The sequence below is a fragment of the Balaenoptera physalus genome (genome assembly GCF_965194825.1).
Source record: "Balaenoptera physalus genome assembly, chromosome: 12".
NCBI lineage: Eukaryota > Metazoa > Chordata > Mammalia > Artiodactyla > Balaenopteridae > Balaenoptera > Balaenoptera physalus.
This window is the reverse complement of record NC_138897.1, coordinates 46,751,260-46,778,416: the sequence shown is the minus strand read 5'-3', so window position 1 is coordinate 46,778,416 and position 27,157 is coordinate 46,751,260. Positions and strand designations below refer to the sequence as shown.

The window sequence follows — 27,157 nt, the reverse complement described above, 5'->3', positions numbered from 1 at the left end:
GGAAAACAGCCTGGCAGTTCCTCAAAATGTTAAAACACAGTGGTACCATTTTCCACTCCTAGGTATATCCCAAGAGAACTGAAAATTAGGTTCACACAAAATCATCTGCATGAATGTTTGTAGCAGCATTGCTCATAATAGCCCCAGAGTGAAAACAACTCAAATGTTCATCAGCTGATGATTCAATCAATAAAATGTGTTACATTCATACAATGGAATATTATTCAACCATAAAAAGGAATATGACGTTCTGATATGTGCCACGACATGGATGAACCTGGGAAAGATTTTGCTAAGTGAGCGAAACTAGACACAAAGGCCACGTATTTTATGACTGCATTTATATGAAATGGCCAAAATAAGTAAATCTGTAGAGACAGAAAATAGATTAGTGGTTACCAGGGTCTGGTGGGAGGAGAGAATCAAGAGTGGCTGCTAATATGTATGGGGTTTGTTTGGGGGGGGGGTGGTAATGAGAATCTTCTGGAATTAGAGAGTGGTGATAGATGAATGATTCTGTGAATATATTAAAAACCACTGAATTATAAATTTTAGAAGATTGAACTTTATGGTATATGAATTATATTTCAATAAACCTCTATCATTACATAATAAATGACTAAATTTTTTTTGAATTTATTTCTGTATACAGCAGGTTCTTATTAGTTATCTATTTTATACATATTAGTGTATATATGTCAATCCCAACCTCCCAATTCATCCCACCACCCCCCACCAACCCCGCTTTACCCCTTTGGTGTCCATACGTTTCTTCTCTACATCTCTGTCTCTATTTCTGTCTTGTAAACTGGTTCATCTGTACCATTTTTCTAGATTCCACATATATGTGTTAATATACGATATTTCTTTTTCTCTTTCTGACTTACTTCACTCTGTATGACAGTCTCTAGGTCCATCCACATCTCTGCAAATGACCCCATTTCATTCATTTTTATGGCTGAGTAATATTTCATTGTATATATGTACCACATCTTTATCTATTCGTCTGTTGATGGGCATTTAGGTTGCTTCCATGACCTGGCTATTGTAAATAGTGCTGCAATGAACATTGGGGTGCATGTGTCTTTTTGAATTATGGTTTTCTCAGGATCTATGCCCAGTAGTGGGATTGCTGGGTCATTCTATAATTCTATTTTTAGTTTTTTAAGGAACCTCCATACTGTTCTCCATAGTGGCTATTATCAATTTACATTCCCACCAACAGTGCAAGAGGGTTCCCTTTTCTCCACACCCTCTCCAGCATTTGTTGGTTGTAGATTTTCTATGATGCCCATCCTAACTGCTGTGAGGTGATACCTCATTGTACTTTTGATTTGCATTTCTCTAATAATTAGTGATGATGAGTATCTTTTCATGTGCCTTTTGGCCATCTGTATGTCTTCCTTTGAGAAATGTCTGTGTAGGTCTTCTGCCCATTTATTGATTGCATTGTTTGTTTTTTTAATATTGAGCTGCCTGAGCTGTTTATATACTTTGGAGATTAATCCTTTGTCCGTTGATTCATTTGCAAATATTTTCTCCCATTCTGAGGGTTGTCTTTTCATCTTGTTTATAGTTTCCTTTGCTGTGAAAAAGCTTTTAAGTTTCATTAGGTCCCATTTGTTTATTTTTGTATTTATTTCCATTAGTCTAGGAGGTGGATCAAAAGAGATCTTGCTGTGATTTATGTCAAAGAGTGTTCTTCCTATGTTTTCCTCTAAGAGTTTTATAGTGTCCGGACTTACATTTAGGTCTTGAATCCATTTTGAGTTTACTTTTGTGTATGGTGTTAGGGAGTGTTCTGATTTAATTTTTTTACATGTAGCTCTCTGGTTTTTCCAGCACTACTTATTGAAGAGGCTGTCTTTTCTCCATTGTATATTCTTGCCTCCTTTACCAAAGATAAGGTGACCATATGTGCATGAGTTTATTCTGAGCTTTCTATCCTGTTCCATTGATCTGTATTTCTGTTTTTGTGCCAGTACCATATTGTCTTGATTACTGTAGCTTTGTAATATAGTCTGAAGTCAGGGAGTCTGATTCCTCCAGCTCCGTTTTTTTCCCTCAAGACTTCTTTGGCTATTCGGGGTCTTTTGTGTCTCCATACAAATTTTAAGATTTTTTGTTCTAGTTCTGTAAAAAATACCATTGGTAATTTGATAGGGATTGCATTGAATCTGTAGATTGCTTTGGGTAGTATAGTCATTTTCACAATATTGATTCTTCCAATCCAAGAACATGGTACATCTCTCCATTTGTTTGTGTCATCTTTGGTTTCTTTCATCAGTGTCTTATAGTTTTCTGAGTACAGGTCTTTTACCTCCTTAGGTAGGTTTATTCCTAGGTATTTTATTCTTTTTGTTGCAATGGTGAATGGGATTGTTTCCTTAATTTCTCTTTCTGATCTTTTGTTATTAGTGTATAGGAATGCAAGAGATTTCTGTGCATTAATTTTGTATCCTGCAACTTTACCAAATTCATTGATTAGTTCTAGTAGTTTTCTGGTGGCATCTTTAGGATTCTCTATGTATAGTATCATGTCATGTGCAAACAGTGACAGTTTTACTTCTCCTTTTCCAATTTGGATTCCTTTTATTTCTTTTTCTTCTCTGATTGCTGTGGCTAGGACTTCCAGAACTATGTTGAATAATAGTGGTGAGAGTGGACATCCTTGTCTTTTCCTGATCTTAGAGGAATTGCTTTCAGTTTTTCACCATTGAGAATGATGTTTGCTGTGGGTTTGTCATATATGGCCTTAATTATATTGAGGTAGGTTCCCTCTGTGCCCACTTTCTGGAGAGTTATTATCATAAATGGGTGTTGAATTTTGTCAAAAGCTTTTTCTGCATGTACTGAGATGATCATATGGTTTTTATTCTTCAATTTGTTAATATGGTGTATCACATTGATTGATTTGCGTATATTGAAGAATCCTTGCATCCCTGGGATAAATCCCACTCGATCATGGTGTATGATCCTTTTAATGTGTATTTGGATTCTGTTTGCTGGTATTTTGTTGAGGCTTTTTGCATCTATATTCATCAGTGATATTGGTCTGTAATTTTCTTTTTTTGTAGTATCTTTGTCTGGTTTTGGTATCAGGATGATGGTGACCTCGTAGAATGAGTTTGGGAGTGTTCCTTCCTCTGCAGTTTTTTGGAAGAGTTTGAGAAGGATGGGTGTTAGCTCTTCTTTAAATGTTTGATAGAATTCACCTGTGGAGCCATCTGGTACTGGAGTTTTGTTTGTTGGAAGATTTTTAATCACAGTTTCAATTTCATTACTTGTGATTGGTCTGTTCCTGTTTTCTATTTCTTCCTGGTTCAGTCTTGGAAGGTTATACCTTTCTAAGAATTTGTTCATGTCTTCCAGGTTGTCCATTTTATTGGCATAGAGTTGCTTGTAGTAGTCTCTTATGATGCTTTGTATTTCTGCGGTGTCTGTTGTAACTTCTCCTTTTTCATTTCCAATTTTATTGATGTGAGTCCTTTCCCTCTTTTTCTTGATGAGTCTGGCTAAAGGTTAATCAATTGTGTTTATCTTCTCAAAGAACCAGCTTTTAGTTTTATTGATCTTTTCTATTGTTTTCTTTGTTTCTATTTCATTTATTTCCACTCTGATCTTTATGATTCTTTCCTTCTACTAACTTTGGGTTTTGTTTGTTCTTCTTTCTCTAGTTCCTTTAGGTGCAAGGTTAGATTGTTTACTTGAAATTTTTCTTGTTTCTTTAGGTAGGCTTGTATAGCTATAAACTTCCCCCTTAGAACTGCTTTTGCTGCATCCCATAGGTTTTGGGTCGTCATGTTTTTGTTGTCATTTGTTTCTAGGTATTTTTTGATTTCCTCTTTGATTTCTTAAGTGATTTCTTGGTTATTTAGTAACATATTGTTTAGCCTCCATGTGTTTGTGTTTTTTACTTTATTTTACCCTGTGATTGATTTCTAACCTCATAGCGTTGTGGTCAGAAAAGATGCTTGATATGATTTCAGTTTTCTTCAGTTTACTGAGGCTTGATTTGTGACCCAAGATGTGTGTGATCTCTCCTGGAGAATGTTCCATGTGCACTTGAGAAGAAAGCGTAATCTGCTGTTTTTGGATGGAATGTCCTATAAATATCAGTTAAATCTATCTGGTCCATTGTGTCATTTAAAGCTTGTGTTTACTTATTAATTTTCTGTCTGAATGATCTGTCTGTTGGTGTAAGTGACGTGTTAAAGTCCCCCACTATTATTGTGTTACTGTCAATTTCCTCTTTTATAGCTGTTAGCATTTGCCTTATGTATTGAGGTGCTCCTATGTTGGTTGCATATATATTTATAATTGTTATGTCCTCTTCTTGGATTGATCCTTTGATCATTAGTAGTGTCCTTCCTTGTCTCTTATAACATTCTTTATTTTAAAGTCTATTTTATCTGATATGAGTATTGCTACTCCAGCTTTCTTTTGATTTCCATTTGCATGGAATATCTTTTTCCATCCCCTCACTCTCAGTCTGTATTTGTCCCTAGGTCTGAAGTGGGTGTCTTATAGACAGCATATATATGGGTCTTGTTTTTGTATCCATTCAGTGAGCCTGTGTCTTTTGGTTGGAGCATTTAATTCATTCACGTTTAAGGTAATTATCGATATGTATATTCCTGCTACCATTTTTTTAAATGTTTTGGGTTAGTTTTTGTAGGTCCTTTTCTTCTCTTGTGTTTCCCACTTAGAGAAGTTCCTTTAGCATTTGTTGTAGAGCTTGTTTGGTGGTGCTGAATTCTCTTAGCTTTTGCTTGTCTGTAAAGCTTTTGATTTCTCTGTTGAACCTGAATGAAATCCTTGCTGGGTAGAGTAATCTTGGTTGTAGGTTCTTCCCTTTCATCACTTTAAATATATCATGCCACTCCCTTCTGGCTTGCAGAATTTCTGCTGAGAAATCAGCTGTTAACGTTATGTGAGTTCCCTTGTATGTTATTTGCTGTTTTTCCCTTGTTGCTTTTAATAATTTTTCTTTGTCTTTATTTTTTGTCAGTTTGATTACTATGTGTCTCGGTGTGTTTCTCCTTGGCTTTATCCTGCCTGGGACTCTCTACACTTCCTGGACTTGGGTGGCTATTTCCTTTCCCATGTTAGTGATGTTTTCGACTGTCATCTCTTCATATATTTTCTCGGGTCCTCTCTCTGTCTCTTCTCCTTCTGGGACTCCTATAATGTGAATGTTGGTGCATTTAATATTGTCCCAGAGGTCTCTTAGGCTGTCTTCATTTCTTTTCATTATTTTTCCTTATTCTGTTCTGTGGCAGTGAATTCTACCATTCTGTCTTCCAGGACACTTATGCATTCTTCTGCCTCAGTTATTCTGCTATTGATTCCTTCTAGTGTATCTTTCATTTCAGTTATTGTATTGTTCATCTCTGTTTGTTTGTTCTTTAATTCTTCTAGGTCTTTGTTAAACACTTCTTTTATCTTCTCAATCTTTGCCTCCATGCTTTTCCCGAGGTCCTGGATCATCTTTAGTATCATTATTCTGAATTATGTTTTTGGAAGGTTGCCTATCTCCACTTCATTTAGTTGTTTTTCTGGAGTTTTATCTTGTTCCTTCATCTGGTACATAGCCCTCTGTCTTTTCATTTTGTCTGTCTTTCTGTCAATGTGGTTTTCTTTCCACAGGCTGCTGGATTGTAGTTCTTCTTGCTTCTGCTGTCTGCCCTCTGGTGGATGAGGCTATCTCAATAAATGACTAAATTTTTAAGATCTAGTTTCTTCATGCCATGAATGACAAATTCAAAATTATAGTGGAAAGAATGAATGCATGACAGAATTTAAGAAAATTTTGAGAAAAAGGAGAGGGGAAATTATTCTACAGATAGTAATACATACTATATATGTATTTAAATAATGAAGAGTGTGAAACTGTCATGGGGACAGGACCTGCCCCCCGCAAAAGAAAACCCCTGAAAAGACTTTAAATGCATGTATTAGGAAAGTCATAGAGAGTAAAATTAGTGATTCCTCAGTGGGAAAAGTATAGATTATCTATGAAATGATAGTGTTCAACACCGAGCTAACTTTATCAGTCAGCAATTGTGGTTGAAAATAGCAGAAAATAATTCTGGCAAGTTTAAGCAGAGACGGATTTACAGAAATCATATTGGGCAGTTCTCAGAGTCAGTGGGGAACCAAGCTCAGAAGGTGACAGCATCCAAAAGATGCGAAGAAGCTAGGAATAGACCCTCCCTTGAGCCACTGGACTAGGATGGTTAGGATGCTGCTGTGCTGCTGAAGCATCTGCTAGATCCCACCGCTGCCACCATGACCAAATTCTAATGATCCCTGCCATGTTTCACTCACTCCCTTAAGACTCTGAGACCCAGGCAAGAGCATCCAGAGGCAGAGCCTAGGTCACAGGCCTGCATCTTACCCTGGGTGTCGGGAAAGGGATATCTGCCCACCTTCGGTACCGTGGTGAGAGGCAGGGCCCTGTTGCATCAAGTCAGATAGGAAGGTGTCCAAATGCTGGGGAGCCAAAAATTTCCACTAACATTTGGAATAACTAAAATTAGAACCGTCCTTTATATCATAGGCCAAAATAAATTCCACGTCTATTCAGAATGTAAATGTGAAACTTGAGACCATAAAAGTACTTAAAGAAAATACACATGAATATTTATGTAATCTTGGCTTGGGAAAGTTGCTAAGCATGATATAAAAATCATAAGGCCATTAAAAATGTCAGTAGCGAATATTTAATGATCCGGAAAGGGAACCATGGTCTGTTAAATTTTAAAAAAAATAGAATGGTATAAGCCAGAATATTAACAGTGGTTTTCTCTGGATGATGAGACCAGAGATGATTTTTCATTTCTTCCTTCACACTCTGTATTCAAGTTTGGTGGGGTTTTTTTGTGTGTTTCAAAAGCTGTTATTGCTTTTTAAATTTGGAAGGTGATTTGCTTGCTGGGTTTGTACGAATACATAGATACTGGTGTCTCCATAAGTAAATTTTATGCTAAACACTATAAAAGTGAAAATAACTCTTTAAAGAGCAGGTAATGAGACACGTGTTTAGACACCCCCATCTCTATAAAAATCATGTTGAATGGCTTTTGGTATTGGCTCCATCTGGTGGCACTTCAAAAGGAGGACCTGAATAATTGGATGACGACTGTAAGAATACCCCCCAAGATTATGATGCTTCTCTCACCTCCTCCAGTGTTTTTTGTTTTGTTTTGTTTTAGTTTGTCTTGTTTTTAAGAAAACCCATCTGCTTGACTACAAAAGTACCAGTTTGTACTTAGGGTATTGGCATCTAAAGGAAGCATCACAGATGTAAAGATTCTGGAGGTAATGTTTATTGTGACCTATATTTCATCACTTTATACTCTTACCTACAAATAATGAGTTGCCCCACCATTTCCTGTTGTAGCAGCCCTTAGATTCTTGATATCTGGTTCCCTCTTTTCTGGGATTCCTATCTCAGTAAAGGATGCTCAACATCTCTTTGACATAAGAGACCAAGTGGGCTCTTCCTGTGTAAAGGTGAGTCGCCCAAACAGAATGAAAGGCTTCTCACAGAAACCTTGATACCAAAGGATGGAGGAGAGCCCTTTATGTTCGAAAGGCATATCATTGGCACGTTACAGAAACAGACCAAGAGATCTGGAGAAGCAAAGAAAGAAAGAGAACACAGAAATGACCATTTGTTCCCATTCTCACCACTCAATTGCTTTTCCTACTTGTAAAAGAAAAATAATCATTCTGGCTTGGAATTTCTTTTTCTAAATGCCTTTAGCCTTTATGAGTCAACATGTATGATCTTTCTGGGATTTTCTAGTTGATATTGTCATGATCTAAGAGTTCTTCATAGAATGTATATATATATATATATATATATATGAAAGACTTAATAATATCCTTTTTTCTATGACCGTTTCCTCAGGGAACTCATTGAACATGTCTGTTATTTTTATTTCTCAGTCATAAATAGCATGACTCTGAACTTCTGTAAGTTTCAGAGTCTCCATGTCTCCATCCTTCATGTTAATATAGGAACCTCATTGCTCCGGACTGGAATTAAATTGGTATACAACTGTTTTTGGTATTAGTTGGCTTAGTTAAACAGTTTCACCTCAGTCATTTTGCAGGGTGGATATAAAACAGCTTGGGTGGCGTATGCATATTTTTTTGAGCTCCATATTTCATGTAGTTTGCTCATGTTGAAATTTCCTGCTATTTTTCTCTTATGTATTTTAATGATTTGGAGCCAGTAGCAGCTAGATGGAAGGGAAAATATGTTCCTTTTTTTTTCTGATAGAAGCTAAGAAGAGTTGTTCATACACTGATTTCCTTGGTGTGAAAGAATGAAGTTCTGTTCACTGTTTGTGGAATCTGGTGATGCTCTGGTGAACAGCGTCGGTACCACAGTGCTTAGGGATGGGGAAGTGGCAGGAGCTGCATCAAGGCACGTCCCTGCCCACCAGCACCCAGCCCTGGTGGATGAGGAGATGTGGGTGCAATGAAGAGAGGAACACACACGGCAGGAGGGCTGAGGGCTCTGGGCTCCCGGCTCCCTCCTGCCCAGCAACCCTCAGTCACACGTGGTACAGTCACACTCACACTGGTCCTTTTCTTGTCTCTTTCCAGGAGCAGCCTACTGCCAGTTCATGGACATGCTCTTTCCTGGCTGCATTAGTTTGAAGAAAGTAAAATTTCAAGCGAAGTTGGAACATGAGTACATTCACAATTTTAAGCTTCTGCAAGCATCGTTTAAGCGAATGAATGTTGATAAGGTAGGAGACACACTTCTACCTCCATAAAATGCATTGTCTTTGTTTAGAATTGTTTTCATGCAGAGATGCAAAAATCCAAAAATGTGTCAATGGGATATATCTTGACATCACTGCAGTAGGTTGGGTCCTGTACTTAGCATAAAGCACCAACCCTCACTTCCCATATTTGCATGAGGTTTTTATTTGAGGAGATTTCTAAACTTGTAGCCATTAGACTAAGAACGCTAACAGAAATTATGAATGCTGAAATGTTGTTATTCTGTATTAGCATTGCAGATGAGAAATTTTTATGTTTGCCAGATGCCACTGTGGTTCTTTGTGTGTTTTGTGTCTTTAAAGAAATAGCGTAGTACAGTAGAAATGGCACGGGTTTGAATCCCAGCACCATGACTTGAGCAAGTTATTTAAATTCTTTGAGTCTGAGTTTACCCATCTGTAAAATGGGACTAAAACCCCCGTCCCTGTGGCTATGAAATTAAAGCGAGGACTACACGTTAAAGTGTCCAGTATATACACTCAGATTCTCACTCAATGTCCATAAAATATTCTTTCACCCACTTAGAACTTCATAATTTTATTCTAGAGTGATACAAATGAAGTTAGACTAGAGTCCTTTTTCCCCCATAGAGGACGATTGCTGAAGCCCATTCAGGCTTTGCATGTTTCCTGCTATTCAAATACATATTACGTTCATAGTCTTTATTTAGGATATAGCTCTTGGAGAGAATAGGTTGGAAAGAAATGAATTTTGAATAAGGGAAAAGAGAAAAACCAGCAGGGGAGAAATGGAAAGCTTTTCTTTTCATAGATAGTAGCAATAAATAGGCTATGGAAATAAAAATTTAAATTTTGGGTTATAAGAGATAGAGGTTAAAGGAAAGGAAAGTTTGCTGAACTGTATATATTTTTTAATTTATGCAATTAATATCTCCCTAAATCAAAGCATTCTTATCAAACTATTAAGAAAATTTTGGCTTCTCATTTTCTCAGAATTTTTATTGCAAAACATGTATCCTCTTTAGCATTTTAATTTTTTGACTCCTTTTCAACTTGATATCCTTTGCTGTGGTTAATTTCCAATTAGCTCCTTCTGTATTTATTCAAAACCAGAGTTATATAGATTCTTCTTCCTTATTAGCATCACTTCTCTGTACACTTCTTTTTCTATATATGCTTCTAGATCAAAAAGAAAAGAAACACCCATTCATAGGTTTATTGACGGAACTTGCTATGTAACAAAGTTGGGGACTCCATATCTCCATAGAAGTGTACACACAGAGAGTGGGTCAGCCATTGTTAAGAAATTTGAAGATAGAGAATTCCCTGGCCGACTAGTGGTTAGGACTCCCAGCTTTCACTGCCAAGGGCACAGGTTCAATCCCATGTCAGGGAACTAGGATCCTGCAAGCCGTGGTGTGGCCCAAAAAAAGAAAAAAAGAAATTTGAAGATAAAATTCTTGTACTGGAGGGACACTGACCTTTATGACCTTTGTTGGCCTCTCTAGCTTAATATGCTATGATTCTACCCAAAGATCGTGGTATAGAGACAGTGATCCCTGTTCATGTTTGTCATAGCCTGTGACAGCACGTGGGAAGCATATGTACAAATATTTCCTCGCCACCTCAGATTTTGAACTTATGACCCCGGAGCTTTCATTTTGATAGGAATTGCAAAATTAAGTCAACAGAAGTAAGTGCCTGCTTTGAATGGCTAATGCATCATCATCTTCTAAGACTGTTTATAAATGTTCACATTTGGCAGAAAGCAAAATATAGTAGCATGTTAATTAAAGGGCCTTATGCTCCAAGAAGGCACTTTCTAAAACAATCAGAATATCAGCATAAACAAAACTTACAAATCAGAAAACATGAAAATACTTAAATAGTACAATGGAAAGACCTCTAAAGGGAATACTGATTGGCTCTTTAGGCTGCCCTTTAAAAACACTTAATTTACACCCAGTCTTGATAAAATAGTTACAAAATACAAAAAGAAACCTGTTTAAGAAATGTACCCCCATGGCACATTAACTGTGCTCCAGTGTTACCCATAAATTACTGAGCCCTGTATTGTGGTTAGTTGTTTTTATTTTATGCTTGTCTCTCTACATTGTAAAGACGCTCCATGAAAACTCATTTTATTTCATAGGGACCGTTAGATTAGTGTGAGTTTTCATTGACTTGAGTCTTATTCATTCGTACTCTCTAATAGCTACAATCTTTTTAAGAGCTTATTCCAACACAGCTAGACCAAGTGTTACAAAGAAATAAGGAAAACCTATCAACCTTGAAACAGCACAACATCCCAGACCCATGTTTTTGGGGGGATATGGCAATAAACTTTGGTAATAAACATTCTATGAAGAGGATCAGCCCCTCTTGACAGCTCAGGGTATTCCTTGTTTTGTATGGTTTGTTCAGATGTATTAAATATTCCAGGAGAACCAACTACAACATTCTAATTTTTCTTTAATATAATGAAAAATTATATGAATTCTGGAATACCACTGGCTAAGACACTGAGGGAGAGGCCAGCAGACGTGAATTGCAGATGTAAAGTTATATTTAGGGAACACTTCAGTTGTATTAAATACAAACAAGCCCGAGGATCATGACTCACCTGGTGATTTTATACTGCAGGTAATTCCAGTGGAAAAGCTCGTGAAAGGGCGTTTCCAGGACAACCTGGATTTTATTCAGTGGTTTAAGAAGTTCTATGATGCCAACTACGATGGCAAGGAGTATGACCCCGTAGAAGCACGACAAGGGCAAGATGCAATTCCTCCTCCCGACCCTGGCGAACAGATCTTCAACCTGCCCAAGAAGTCCCACCATGCAAACTCCCCGACAGCAGGTACCGTAACAGTGAAATCCTAGAGTCACTTTCACAGGCCCTCCTGCGCTGTACTGTGAACCGATTTACACTTTTAAATATGGATCGTCTATAATCCTTCAGAGGAAATTCATGAACTATCCATCCTGTCTCCTGTGTGGGCAGTGCCGATTTCTGTGTGACAGCATTCAGCAAGACCTCACTTAGCCAACTTCATCCAAAAGTGAAGTCACTGAGGATAAATACCTAGAACTTTAAAAAATGTTTTAACTGTTTTGGAGAAAAATCTTTCTAAAATATATTACAAACATTCTTGCCTAAAAAACAGACTTTACCAAGCAGAATGTGTGCTTGTCCAATGAGGGTCATTATTAGAAACATCAGCTGTGATACTGGAGAGTTAAACGATGAAATCCTCAGAAACCATGTGTTTCCATCCTGAAAACCAGTGTTTCACACTTGTTAAGTCAACAACCTTAATTCTGTAAGAATGCAAATTCCTTATTTATGCCCAACCTCGATGAGAATTATTAGAAATGATTATAACAAGACTAATACTAAACTGTGTGGACATGTGTCTGGAACTCAAGGAAGTGTCGGCTAGAGGTAAACATTGGTGAGTCTTCCATATCCAGGTAATTGAAGCTGGAAGTGGGTCCCCAGTGAGAAGGCGAAGAGTCCCTGAGGAACTCGAACATTTAATGTTTGGGTAGAAAAGGAAGGGCTTACATAGGAGCGGGGAAGACACCGGAAAGATTGAAAGAAATGAGGGAATGACGTGTCAGGGAAATAGAAGGAAGGGAGCAGAACGGTCACCAGTGTCTAAATCTGCTGAGGAGTCAAGTACAGTGAGGACTGGAAGGGTCCTTTGGGGTCACTCAGTGGAATGATGGGTCCAGGAGGGGGTTGAGGAATTGGAGGAAGGAAACTGAGATAGCATAAAAATCCAACTTCAAAGCCATAGAATCAATAAGCTTAAACAAAATAAACAAAGCACAGATCTTTGGGAATACATACATTTAAGGGGCAAGAGGAAAAAAGAGGAAGCTGAGAAAAGGAGGGACATCAGGGGAAAAACCAGCTCAACATCAGAGAACAAACAGTAGGACATATTTAGAAAGAGGGATCACCAGCAGCGCTGAGTATTAATTGTTGGAGAGATCAGATAAGATGAAGCCTGAAAATAGGCCAAAGAAAGAAATCTGGCTCCTGGGAGGTGATTAATATATGTTCTTTAGAGAATTGGTCTGTAGAAATGCTGAATCCATACACCTAGATTGCAGCGGCTTATTAACAAGGGCATGACACACAAATGTGAAAGTGATGTGAGAGGAGATTCCACCTTCACCAAATCAGGAAATAAAAACATTTTGTTGGTATCGGGAAAAAGCTGACAGTTGCTTTAGGAAGTAAGATTGGGGAGAGAATGGCATTGTCCTCGACTTGATTTTGTTTGCTTTTAGGACAAGGCACAAGGAACAGGTTTGTAAGATGGGAGAAAGGTCCGTGAGAAGGAATAATAGGAAAAAGGAGGGGAAACTGGTGGAACAATGACGCTGAGGCTGGAGGGGAAAAATGGGGTCAAGGGCATCGAAAGAGGTTTGGTGAGGAAAGGGAATGTTTACCTTTTTCAGAACAGAAGTGCTGGGAAGAGTTTGGGTAAAAATGAAGCCACAGGGAGTTTGGGGAACAAAAGTTTATGGCAGTTCAAATTGGCCTTCAGCTTTTGTCAGAAACTGTCATTATTCTAGGACCAGGATAGAGAAGGGGAGTGGTGTGTCTCCTTCAGAGCTGGGGAGACACAGGCAGATGGAGTTGGGGGACAAGAAGGTACGAAAACCAAGAGCGGCTGGTAGCTCTCACCCCAAGCTCTTTTTCTGCAGCTGCTAATGATGTACAGATTCATCTTGCAACTCAGCTGCTACTTTTTCAAGTTTTCAGCAGTGGACCCGGACAGGCCTCAGAACATTTTTCTTCTACAGTCATAATGTGTCCTTAAATTGGCACCAACCATCCTAACTGCCCCCCGCCCCCAAACAGAACTGTCATTATGCTGCCTTGGCCTCATTTTCGAGGAATTCCCTCATCTGTCTTTCACAAAAGCCACAGAGGAACTAGTGCCATTTTGATAGAAAGAATGTCCATGAACCTGGAAAAGAAATATATTGTTTCCAGAGCTTAACTTCTCTGGTGACAAAGCTCAGGAAACACATTAAAGTCAGCAGTTCATAAATTTGGTTTTTAATGTTCTGGAAGACAGTATTGCCAAGGTTTGTGTTCTGATACCTCGACCATGTTTACCTCATTGGTCTTAATCAAGGAGGAAGGATATTTCCAGAAGTCAAACCAGTCATACTGTTTTTATGAGACATGTTCTGACTCTTGGACATGGTGGGGTAGTAAAACTATACTGAAAAAATTATAGCAAGGTATACATCACACGTAGAACATTGTTTTAAAAGCTATAATAGAAGAAAGGCTCCTATAAATACAATGAGACCTCATTTTTTCCTAGAGGTCATGTATCCAACTCTTGGGAAAACAGCCAAGAAAGTGCAAGCCAGAACGTCTTCTAAAAGTCAGAATAGGTGTTGTAAAATCTGTGCTATAAAATTCATACACTTTACTCTTTCCACAAGGGAGAGTTCCTAGAATACTTACCCAGAGTCTATTTGCTCTTTCTTTTATATATATTTATTTATTTTTAAAATTGACATCTAATTGATATACCACATTATATTAGTTTCAGGTGTACAACGTAGTGATTTGGCATTTGTACACATTGCAAAATGATCACCACAATGATTCTAGTTACCATCTGTACCATACAAAGTTAATACGATATTATTGACTATATTCCCCATGCTGTACTTTACACCCGCATGACTTATTTATTTTATAACTGGAAATTTGTACTTCTCGACCTACTTTATTTGCTCTTTCTTGACTTGGATATAATTATAACAAACATGGGGATATGGTTTCTCAGCGTGTATCTTATTAGGGCAAGGAGTATACTGATAGCACTACAAAGTGTGCACATCAGTAAAAGAAGAGCCAAAAAATCTTAATGAAACCGTATAAATAGTCCAGCAGCCTGAGATCTCTATTGCTGAATCAAAGAGCTCCATGTCTCTCAGTAGCCCTCAAGATCTGTATGACACCAGCATGTGCTAATCGATACACTCAGAGTTCCCTTCTAATTCTTAAGATTTTAATTTTCTATTTATAATCACCTCTCCCATGAACTATTTTACAGTCTCTAAACTAGCCTCTCCGCCTCTGGTCTGAAACTATTCGAGACCATCCTCATACATAAGTCTGATTGTGTCCATCCAAAACTTAAGACAAATTAAAGTGCTTGATGAGGTGAGGGTCAGCTGTCTGGGAAATTCACATATCTATGCCAGTCATCTCCCAGTGATGCCAGGTCAGTAGCATTCAGCAGTAATTTCTGTGCCCATCTCTAGGCCTTGGTCGTTTCTTAATCATCTGTACTAGTGGAAACAAGCAACATCTGGTGTAATCGAAAACAGGAGATGGTCTTTAATTATTTTTTCATTTTGGCTTTGGGATATTTGGTTCATTTTGCAGTGGCTTTCTCTCTCTCCAAATATATCCTTAAACTAATATTAAAAGTAATTTGCATGTCCTGACTATAAAACGTGCTAGATTTTTCTGCCATTTCAGTATAGACACCAGTATTCCGTGGATTCAGAGAAGCCATAGAACCCGTTGGTGTCTGTGTGTCTTTGGGTGACTTACCTGGGCCGTAACAAGCTTCAGCATGAGCAGAGGCTGTCGCTAAGGGTGGATGGCTGCCTGGCAAGTCTTATTCTATCTACATCCTGAGGAATTGCATCTTGAATTGCTTTTGATCTACCAACAAGGAGCATATATTAAAATACACATTTTCATAATGACAGATATCTATTAAGTGCATATGTCATCGTGAGTCATGATGTGTATAAATTTATTGCTATGAGCCATATCTGCAACTCGAGATAGCTGTCAGCGGGATCAGTTTTTATGTGTGAGCACTTGACTAAACTTAAAACGAAATTTGAGGTTGCGGTTCCTATAGCAACCACAGCTTAGACATGTTGCAAATCCACATATATTAATGCATTTAAATCAAACTCCCATATACAAATATAGTGTGATGGATTTAGAGTTGCTATGGAAATTGATTCTGAGCTTTCTCTTTTCTTTAGGGGCTTTCCTTTAGGCATTGCAGCCTCAAAATAAAATTAGTAGAAATACTAGAAACATGATTTCAAAAAGGAAGCAACCTAAGAAGTAGAATAGAATAGAATAAAGCATTTGAATGATCATACTTAAATTCCTAAATGGAGATTTAAGTAAATCTTAACAGCATCTTTCAAAAACTGTATTGAGTATTTGAATACTCTCACTCTTAATTATCTTTAATTTTGGGTTCTCTAAGGCTGTTCATACAACCTTAACAAAGTGATTATGTTTATTGATTTTATTTGTTGACCAGTGTTTGCATATTCTTTGAGTACCTGTAATCTGAGTAAGCATCGCCTATCACCTTTGGGGAAAGAAGAGTTGCTTTTACTTTCCCCAAAAGTTTGGGGGTTTTTGGGGGTTTTTTTAGGAGAAGCAATGAAATGTAGCAGTTTATAGTGGTTTTTTAATCCTTGTTCTGATCTTGATTTTTCTGGCCCAGAATGTGGTCTCCCTTGGTCAGCGTCACTTGAAAAGAATATGCATTCTGCAGTTGTTGGTCATATGGTGTTTTAGAAATATCAGTATCAAGATAGTGTATGGTGTTATTCAGATCATCTATGTTTTTACTGATTTGTTGTTGTTGTCTCGTTCTAACAATTGCTGCAAACAGAGTGTTAACATTTATTGTGGAATTACCGGTTTGTCCCTTTAATTCTCTCAATTTTTGTTTCCTGTATTTAGGGCTCTGTTAGATGCGTAGATATTTCTGATTGTTGAGTCGTGCTGATGAATTGACCTTTGTATTTTATGAGGCTTCCCTCTTTATCTTTGGTAATACTGTTTGTCTTGCAGTCTATTTTATCTAATATTAATATAGCCACTCCAGCTTTCTTATGCTTACTGTTTGCATGGTGTATCTTTCTCCATAATAGGTAAATTTCCACCTATCTTTGTCTTTATATTTAAAGTGGGTCTCTTATAAACAGCATGTAATTGGGTCTTGCATTTTTTATTCATTCTGATAATCTCTGGACATTGGAGCGTACAGTCCACTGTTAATGTAATTATTGATTTGGTTGGATTTAGATCTATCATTTGTTTTCTGCTTGTCCCCTTTGTTTTTTGTTTCTCTATTTCTCTTTTCCTGTTGTCTTCTGAATTTTAAAAATACTTTTTAGCATTCCATCTTAATTTATCCATTGCCTTTTTAACGGTACCGCTTTGCATTAATTTTTTCAGTGGCTGCTCTAACAATTACCGTATATATTCTTACCTTTTCACAGTGTACTTAATATTTCATGTAAAATGTGGAACCCTGGCAACCCTTCCCTCCACTGTCCTTTGTTTTGGCTGTCATATGTATTACATTATAAACCCCACAAGACAGTGTTATAACTTTTGTTTTAAATCAACACTGTCTGATATTGTGGCTTTTGAGCACTTGAAATGTGCTTATTCTGCATTGAAATGTGCTGCAGGTATACAGTGCTTGCTGAATTTAGAAGACTTGGTATGGGAAAAAATATAAAACTAGTTAATAATTTTTATATTGATTACATATAGAAATTATAATTTGCATATATTGTATACATTTTGCATATATATATTAAAATTAATCTCAAGATTTTTTTAATGTGGCTACTAGAAAATGTTTTACTTACATGGTTCCCATTATATTTCTATAAGGCAATGCTGCTTTAAATAGTCATATGAATTTTAAAGATATTAAGAGAAAAAACCTATTTATTTTTCATATTTTTACCATTTCCAGTGTTCTTCATTCATTCCTAAACATCTGAGTTCCCTACTAATTTAATTTCTCTTCAGACTGAATGACTTTCTTCAGCATTTCTTGTAGAGCAGGTGCAATGGCAACAAATTCTTTTAGTTTTCCTTTTTCTATGAATGTCTTTATTTCACCTTCATTCTTCTTTTTTTTAAACTTCTGTGCATCAGAGTACACTTTTTTTAAAATTTATTATTTATTTATTTATTTATGGCTGCATTGGGTCTTCATTGCTGTGTGCGGGCTTTCTCTAGTTGCAGTGAGCGGGGGCTACTCTTCGTTGCAATGCATGGGCCTCTCATTGCGGTGGCTTCTCTTGTTGCAGGGCACGGGCTCTAGGCACACAGGCTTCAGTAGTTGTGGCTCGCAGGCTCTAGAGCGCAGGCTCAGTAGTTGTGAGGCACAGGCTTAGTTGCTCCGCGGCATGTGGGATCTTCCCGGACCTGGGCTTGAACCTGTGTCACCTGCATTGGCAGGTGGATTCTTAACCACTGTGCCACCAGGGAAGCCCTTACCTTCATTCTTAAAGAATATTTTCCTAGGTAAAGAATTCAGATTGATCTTTTATTCCTCCCTCCCTCCTGTTAAAGATGTCTTTCCACTCTCTGTGACCTCTAAAGGTAAGAAATGCATACTCATTCTAATCACCTTCCCCTATAATGATAAGTTGTTTTTCTCTGGATGCAGTCAAGACTCTTTATCTGTGGGTTTCAGTAGTGTGGCTATGATGTTCTCTTTGAACTTATCTTGTTTTGGAGTCATTAGACTTCTTAAATCCATAAGTCTATGTCTTTTACCACATTTGGGAGATTTTCAGCCATTATTTTTTCAAATTTTTTTTCAGCTCCATTCTCTCTATCCTATTTTTCTGGGACTTCATTTTTCCATATGTTAGAGCTTTTTAAATTTTCCCTCAGGTCCCTGAGGCTCATTTTTTTCCAGTATTCTCTCTATTCTTTTGGTTTCTTTTGGTTTCTATTAATGTATCTTCAAGTTAGCCCTCTTCTTCCTCTGTCATCTACATTCTACTACTGAGCATTTTTTTAATTTCAACTATTTTTTTCAGCTTTAATTTTTTTCTTTCTCTCCTGAGATTGCCTATCTTTTATTTATTATGAGCATACTTTACCTGACTGGGAATGGTTATGATAGCTGCTTTAAAGTTCTTGTCTGCTAATTCCACCATTTCCTGACTCTTCATATGTTGAGTAATTTTGGATTGTGTCCTAGACATTGTGATGTTATATTGTGGAGACTCTGGATTTTGTTATATTGCTCTGCAGAGTGTTGATGTTTCTGATGTAACAGGTATTAACTCAGAGTCCAAGTAAAAAGTACTCAAAAAGTTATATTTCACTCAAGGGTTCTAACCTTGGCCTCAAGCCTGTGCCATTATACAAGACCTTTTTCCTTATTATTGCCAGGATGCAAGTCTGCATTTATCTTTTGAAAAACTCCACCCTTTAAACATAAATGTTAGTCTCACCCCAAAGCTATCATTTACTCTAAGAAATGCATATTTCCCATGTCTTCTCTTTAGACTAAAGCAGTCCATAATGGCATTTACTTTCCAGAACCCTGTTAGGATAGGCACAGGCAGTGCCACCTTTCTTGTCCCTTCATGATCTCTCCATCAAGAGAAGTCAGGCCTATTTATTCTTACAACTTCCCAGTGTATATCTGCCTGGTACTGCTGTCTCACAGTCCCCAGTCACCTAACGACATACTGTACTATCCCTACACCTACTTACTTCAAGGATCAAATGTTAATTTTAAAAGATCATGCAATATCAACTCATAACAAGGAAGAAATGCATTTTTCTTACCAGTCCCATAATCAACAAGACTTCTTTTCAAATAGGTGTTAGCACTTCTCCTTATTATCTGAACAATGTATCTTTCACTCAGTCCCTGCCCTATATCAGCATTGCATGCCCTTGGCCTGTTCATATTGAGAAACCATCCCATTGCTAAGCTGCATACCAGTTAATGGCTACTCCCTTAGCTACAAGTAGGCCTGGAGAAAATGGGAAAAAATTATGATGGTCCAATTAATTAAATTCTTAGGAGACATTCCCTACTCCCTGGAAGGAGAGGAAGGGTATTGGTGGTTTTGTTCCTCCAGTTACACATCTATCATATGTGAAATATATAAGATAGGCATTGGGATACTTTTCTCCTCAAAGAATAATTAAAACTGCATTTCCCTATCTATAATACTGATAAAACCACAGCATAAAATATGAGCAGTGCTCTGCCTTGCCAGGTTACTGAATATCTATGAGTTTGGAATATTGGGCACAGAGAGGAGCAAAGAGTCATGAAGAATTTAGGAGCTTCAGATAGGAATCTTCTGGCAGTGCCTGTGTAAGAGGCCAAGGGCTTCTTCCAAGGAAGAGCCGTGCATTTTTCATTTCCATCGCAATGTGTTTGCTTAAGGAAACAGCACCTTTGACAGACAATTTACTAATTCAGTTTATAATTTTTAATTGTTTTGGCTTTGGGGGATCAAAATATGTCACAGTTTTGTTTTTTTTTAAACCGGAATTTTTTCAAGCTTACAGATCAAAACCTACAAAATGTTGTGGTGTTATTATTGTGTAACGCTCAAAATCTAAATCTAATATGAATAGAATTTTTAATGGAAGTTATGGAAAAGGAAAACATTTAAAATGTAGAGGGAGTCATCAAATATAGAGGGAGTAAGTATTGAATACATACTAAATGCCAGCTGTTGTTCTAAACACTTAACCTGTATTAGCTCAGTTTAGCTTCACAACAATCCTAAATGGTAGACAGTTCCCATTACACCCCTATTTTAAAGTTGAGGAAACTGAGGCACAGAGAGGCTCAGCAACTTGTCAGGGTCACACACTGGAAATAGGGAACCCTGGGATTCCAGAGCCCGATGCCCTTTAACCATTATATTATTATATTGCCTCTCTCAAATATCACGGATATGGTCTTGTGTTACGTTATCTGCTCCCCGCACTATACTGAACTGCAGTAAATTTTCACAAACGAAATTCAAATTGCCTACTGAATGGAGGAAATAAAAGGCCCTCCAGTGTTGTAAAGCAGGGGTTCCCAACCCCCGGACCACAGACTGGTAGCAGTCTGTGGCCTGTTAGGAACCGGTCCGCACAGCAGGAGGCGAGCGGCAGGCGAGCGAAGCTTCATCTGCCACTCCCCATCGCTCCCCAATGTCACATTACCACTGAACCATCCCCCCCTCCCCCAGTCCGTGGAAAAATTGTCTTCCGTGAAACCGGTCCCTGGTGCCAAAAAAGTTGGTGACCGCTGTTGTAAAGGCTTGAAACAGAGCACATGCTGTTCTATTCAAACGGCATTTATTTATTTTTAAAGAGCAATAATTTTTATTTATTTTTTATTTTTTTAAGGGTTTTTTTAAAATAAATTTATTTATTTATTTATTTTTTGGCTGCTTTGGGTCTTTGTTGCTGCGCGCGGGCTTTCTCTAGTTGCCGCGAGCGGGGGCTACTCTTCGTTGTGGTGCGCGGGCTTCTCATTTCGGTGGCTTCTCTTGTTGCAGAGCATGGGCTGTAGGCACACCGGCTTCAGTAGTTGTAGCTCGCAGGCTCTAGAGCGCAGGCTCAGTAGTTGTGGTGCACGGGCTTAGTTGCTCCGCGGCATGTGGGATCTTCCCAGACCAGGGATCAAACCCATGTCCCCTGCATTGACAGGCAGATTCTTAACCACTGCGCCACCAGGGAAGTCCCAAGAGCAATAATTTTTAAATGTTCAAAAACATTCCCGTCATCCTCGCAATAGGCTCTTGGGTGAGAGTCACTATATTTTATATATGTTTGTAAATGCAGGAAACGTTAAGCCACTTGTTCCAGGCCTCTTATCAGCCCCGAAGCAGAAATGTGTATAAGACCCAGAAAACTGAGCCCTAGGTTAGTGGGATTACTTATCTCTGATTTCTTAATCCTTCAATTCAGATAATTCTCTGAGTAGATGGTCTGGGTGATTACAAAGTGAAGAGTAAGTCCTTCAGACAAAACTGGCCCGAATTCCAGCATGTCATACTCTGTGCCCTCACAGGGGACTTTGCAGAAGAGGGTAAGGGCCTCCATTGTTGCCCCAGCTGCACCTGGGAAGCAAACCATCCTAGCCCTTTTTAAAACAATGCTGGGTCCTTTCATAACCAGCACTGGGTCTTTCTTACATAGCTGCTCCCTCTACATGCTGAAATATTAATCAGTTCTGCAACTCAACCGCACGTGTTCCCATGATGGATTGTTCCTTTTCTCTCCATAGATATAATAACTTGGCATTTAGCTTCTCAGCCTCACAATAAAACTTGTCAAACTTCAAAAGGCCATGACTTAGCATTTATTTCAGTTTCCATGAGCAGAACATCACAGATCACCAGTGAGCCTATTTTTCTTTATCATTGGTGCCTTTTTTTTGTCCCTTGGTATGTTGGGCAGGAATAGAAAATAGTTTTGACCTGAAGAATTTTCTATACTCCCTTTGAATTGGGTGAACTGAACTATCAAGCAATTCTGTCTCGTTCAATCATTGTTTCCCCATTGCCTGACAAATAGATGGTTCTCATTTAGTATTTGTTGAATTGATTTAAACTGAATCACTGCAATGTCCATCTGGATGAAGGAAAATGCAGCACTTAAGCCAACACGTGGCTGTTCTTGACGTTTTCTCCAGTCATCTCCATCACCTGAGGAGCTCCTTGCACCATAGCTCAGAAAATAGCATAGTGCATTACACAGTAGCTCAGAAAATATTTCTTAAACAACAGTTCCTATTTATTGGATTCCTTACCGTTTTGTGAAAGCTTTACTTGAATTCTCATTCATTCAGTCTTTCAACAACTATTTGTTAAGGCACTGTAAGAGGTTCTGGAGATACACAGTGATTCAAGGAAGTTACAGCCTTGTGAGGAAATCTGGCACTACATAGACGATAGCATTAAAATGAGGTAAGTGCAATCGGGGTGTGTAGGAAGACCACTTGAGCTGGCCTCGTGTATTCTAGAAAGGCTTCTTGGAAAACGTGAGGTTTGACTAAGACCTAAGGAATGAGTAGGAGTTAGCCAGGTGAAGGGTATGGAAAAGAGCACCACAAGCAGAGAGAACAGAATGTTGCAGCCAAGAGAGAACGTGCTCTTTTCAGTGAAGTGCATGTTGTTCCATATGGACGTTGAGATGAGAGGCTGCAGAGGTGAGCCAGGGCCCTTGTATAATGGGTTAAGAGGTGGTGTTCATGTCCTCTTGTGGCAGAACAACTACTACAAACTTAGCAGCCTAAACAGCACATGTGTATTGTGGCACAGCTTCTAAAGTCCAGGCACAGCTTAGCTATGTTCTCTGCTTTAAGGCCTCACGAGGCTGCAGTCCAGATATCTGCTGGGGCTGTGGTCTAATCAGAGGCTCATCTGGGGAAAACTCCCTTGTGTTGTTGGCAGTTCCCTTGAGGCTGAAGGACTGAGGTTTCAGTTTCTTGCTGGAAGCTTCTCTCAGTTCCCAGAGGCCACCTGCAGTTCCTTGCCCTGTGGGCTCTTCCAACATGGGTGCTTGCGGTGGCAGTTGACTTCTTCAAGGCCAGTAGGGAGAGTCTCTCTAGTGTGCCTGCCAGCAAAACAGAGTCAGAGAGAGAGAGTCCATATGGGATTCCATATGAGGGGAGTCACATCCCATCACCTTTCCCATATTCTGTTGGTTAGAAGCAAGCCACAGGTCCCACCCACATTCCAGGGGAGGGGACTGCACAAAGGTAGGAATAGCAGGAGGTGAAGATCACTGTGGAGCAGTCACCTTAACTTCTGTAGTCACAGAAGTTTACAGTTTATTATGGGGACTCTGGGGAGTCACTGAAAGGTTTTAAGTACAACAGCTAAGAAGCTGTTGCAGCCAAACATGTGGGAGTGGAGGGTGGCCTGAATAAAGGTCATGGCCATGTGGGTTATAGAGACTTTTAAGCAGGTTTAATCAACAAAACTTGATGGTGATGGGATATGAGAGGTGAAGGACAGGGGAAGCCAAGGATAAATGATGCACAAGTTTCTGGCTTGGTCATTGGTTGGGGGAAGCAGGAGCCAACTGGAGTAGAGTAGAGTGGATGATTCGAGTGGGGCTCAGCTCTGGTTCTCACCTCCCTGAGCTCCAGCTGCTCTGTGGCCTCAGACTGTCTCTCTTTGCAAGGGAGTCCGGGTAAGGTAGTGTTAATGGAGCACAGCGGACTTCCCACCATCAGCAAAACAACCTAAAACACTTGGTCTTGCCAATGGAATCAGCAGGACTCTGAACATCGTAAAGGAACTAAATAGTCGTGTTCCACTGAAATGGCCGTCTTAGTTTGTAAGCTTTTTGCTTAAATGACTGATGTATGCCAGGAATGCGTGACACAGTGATGTTGTTGTCATGGTGATGCCTGTGTGTCTTTATTCTCAGCGGGCTGTCTCGGTTTGTTGGACTCTTTCAATCACCAGCTTTCCTTACTGCTGCAGCAAACGGGCAAGGGAGTGTTCCCCTCAATTATTGTTGGGATTCTGGTACATCTTGTTTTCACAGGGGTGAGGGAACCTCACCATTTCTAGAGAGAAATTGCTCTGAGAACAATTTAAAAACAAGAATTTGAACTAAGATAGTAATTGTTTGGCACCTAATGCGTTTCAAAGCGCACTTAATTCTCTACCAGGGTGTGAGGGTGTGAAAAGTCAGCTTATCGAAAGAAATATATACCACGTTCAAATAACTTCTTACACATCAGAATTTTTAATATTTGAGCTAATTTTAAGATGAGGAGTTCTTTCCTGCATTTTTTTTTTCCCCTCTGAAAAATTCTCCGAAACCAGAGTGACTCAAGCAGAGCCTGGAAAATATTGGAGAATCACATGATGGCTAAAAATAAGCACATCATCTCCAGCAGGAACAGTAACCAGGGCAGAAGTAACTCGGTTCTTGAATGCTCACACCGGCTGGACATGCCCGGCAGAGTCAGGCCCACTCGCCCATCTCAGTGGCCACTGGTCAGGGAAGCCTCCGGCTCTGGGGCTCTGGGCCCTGGCTGTCTGCGTTGCTCCCTGGCATATTTTCCCAGGGCAGAGCCGGTTAGCACACTGTGTGATGACCCCGAGCTGGGAGTAGGCTGGGAGGGACACCGGCTGACTCATAGCTCTTGTCACCGCCTCCTCTTCCTTCAGCCGTCCCCTTGAAACCAACAGCAGACGCTATTGATCCCAGAATGTCTCTTAGTTGCTATTAATGTTGCACAACTTAAATTGTGATAAATGGCTGGATATTTGGTGCCTGTTCTATAGGGTGTATCATAGGGTTTTCTAAACTGCAGCATCGTAAATGCTTTCCCCAAACCAGAACTCATCTTGAGCACTCACTGCTCATCCCCAGGGGAATGACTGCAGTAGCCTCCCAGCTGGCAGAGGGGGCCTCCTAAAACCCAAGTCAGATCATGTCACTCTGCTCAGGGCCCTGCCATGGCTGCCCTTTTCCATCATAATGAAAGCCGGCCTCCAGCAGTAGCCCGTGAGGTCCTTGGTGACCTGCACCCTCCAGTATCTCTCAGACCTCCCCTCCTCCCGTAGCGCCCAGCCTCCCTCTGCTCCAGCATCCAGACTGGCTGCCGAGCAGGCGAGGCCATGCCTTGGCACTGGCTCTGGGCCTTTCCTCTGCCTGGAATATTCTGCTCCTGGCTGTCCGGAAGGCCAGCTTCACCTCTCTCAGGTCTTTGCTCAGATCTCACTTTCCCAACGAGGACTTGAAGAAGTCAGGGTGACTCCTGCAAATGGCATGTCCCTTGCAGGGATCCTGGAAGTTGCAACTATGGAGCTGTTACAACACACGTCGTCTTCTGTGAGGAGGGAGGCTGTGAGCTGGGGTGAGCCCCACGCGCGCCCCGTGTGGATCTCGCCTCCTTGCATCCCTGCTGGGCTGCTGCACGCCTGTCACCAAGGGGACTTGGGCTTTTTGCCCCTTGTCCTGGGTGGACCCTTCTGAGTGAGGGGTTGAGACTGGAGGGGATCATGATGGGTACTCAGGCCTTCCCTGAAGTTCCTGTTTAAAACCGCCACTCACCCAGCCCTACCCGGCACTCCTTACCCCTGCCCTGCTCTGCCTCTCTCTCCATGGCATTTACTTTCTAGTTTATTATGTCACTTATTAATTTATTATTGTTATCGTTTATTATCTAATTCCCCTGTTAGAATGTAAATTCCACAAGGACCAGCGTCTTTTGTTTCATTCAGTGTTCTATCCCAAGTGCCTGTAGCTTGCCAGGTACACAGTAGGGGTGCAGTAGATACTTGCGGCAGGAATGAGTGAATTGGGGAAATTTCAGAAGGCGCACAGAGACTTGGGTTACCGTCCACCAATTCTCAAGACAGAGAGTGCGGAATGGGGGAACCAACGCCTGGGAGCCCACTGGTGGGTTCTGGGTGAACCAGTTTTTATAAAGATTTTCTTTAAATAAAATGAGTCTCATTTCCTTATTATTTCAGCAGTTTAGTTTTTATTTTGCTAGTGTCTAGAAATGGGAAACCCGTGTGCTTTCTCGTCATCAGTTGAATCAGGCCTCGTTTGCTGAGTAATAATGATGCGGTACACTTACTGTGTGCCAGGCTCTTGTGTAGGAACTTTCCACGTATTAACTCAGGTACTCTTCCCAGCTCTGGGAAGGAGGCACTGCTACTGACTCTGTAGAACATAAAGAAATCCGGGTGGCGGCAAAAGTCACGCCACTGAGCAAGCAGCAGAGCCAGGATTACTACAAAAGCTGCAGGCTGCAGGGCACCCCCGCTCTTAACCACTGCCTCCCTCGGGGAAGACGAAGGACACCCAGTATCGTACCAGGTCTTCATTCCTACAGGATTGATGTGGTTCAGGCTCGGCTGTGTGGAGCCCCTCCCCAAGCTGCTCAGAAGTGGAGCTGCCCACTTTTATAAGCTGACACCAAAGTGGCAAAAAGGAAGAGCCCAATTTTGCCTGTGGCTGCTCTGGTGGGACAGAAGCCGTAAGGGCTCTGAACTACTAATTTGAGAGTAAAATAGCCACCCTCTTAATGATCTCATGAATCAGGGCATCCCAGAAGCCCTGTTAAAGTTCCATTTGGACAGAACGCTGGCCTCTGAGGTGGGGTTTTTTTTTTTTGGTTTTTTTTTTTTTGCTCTCAGGGCAGAGCAGACTACAGAATCTACAAAGTGAAGGTATGGAGGCATTTTCGAAGGAAAGTGTGAGATCTTGAATTTGCGATGGTCAGGGTTGTGTGGGAGCTGTTAGTCATTCCGCAGTGTGACAGCTCTGGTGTCAGTTTAGTCACTTAGGAAACCCTCTTCCTGTGGGAATTGTCTCTTCTCATCAGTCCAACCCCATACCCTCTCCCCCAGCAGTGGCCTAATTTACTTATTTATTTTAACCTGGTTCATTATCTCAGTTAAACAATAAAACCTGTTTGCCAAGGTAAAGGGGATAAGGAAATGATGTCAGGTCCATCCACAAATGATTAATCAATGTAGGTACAAGGTATCTTCTGTCATGTTTCAGTTGTTCTGTGGAGTTTAGGTTTGCTTTTATTGAT

General features: G+C 39.9%; 1 protein-coding gene across 3 annotated transcripts in view; it reads left to right on the top strand.

Moving 5' to 3' along the window:
- Nucleotides 1-27,157, top strand: part of MAPRE2 (microtubule associated protein RP/EB family member 2) — a 161,715-nt gene that overhangs the window by 113,413 nt on the left and 21,145 nt on the right. For all 3 annotated transcript variants that reach the window (XM_082416217.1, XM_082416219.1, XM_082416218.1), the window contains 2 exons: nucleotides 8,623-8,768; nucleotides 11,409-11,622. In XM_082416217.1, coding sequence (XP_082272343.1) covers nucleotides 8,623-8,768; nucleotides 11,409-11,622 — 360 coding nt within the window. The remainder of the gene's footprint in view (nucleotides 1-8,622; nucleotides 8,769-11,408; nucleotides 11,623-27,157) is intronic.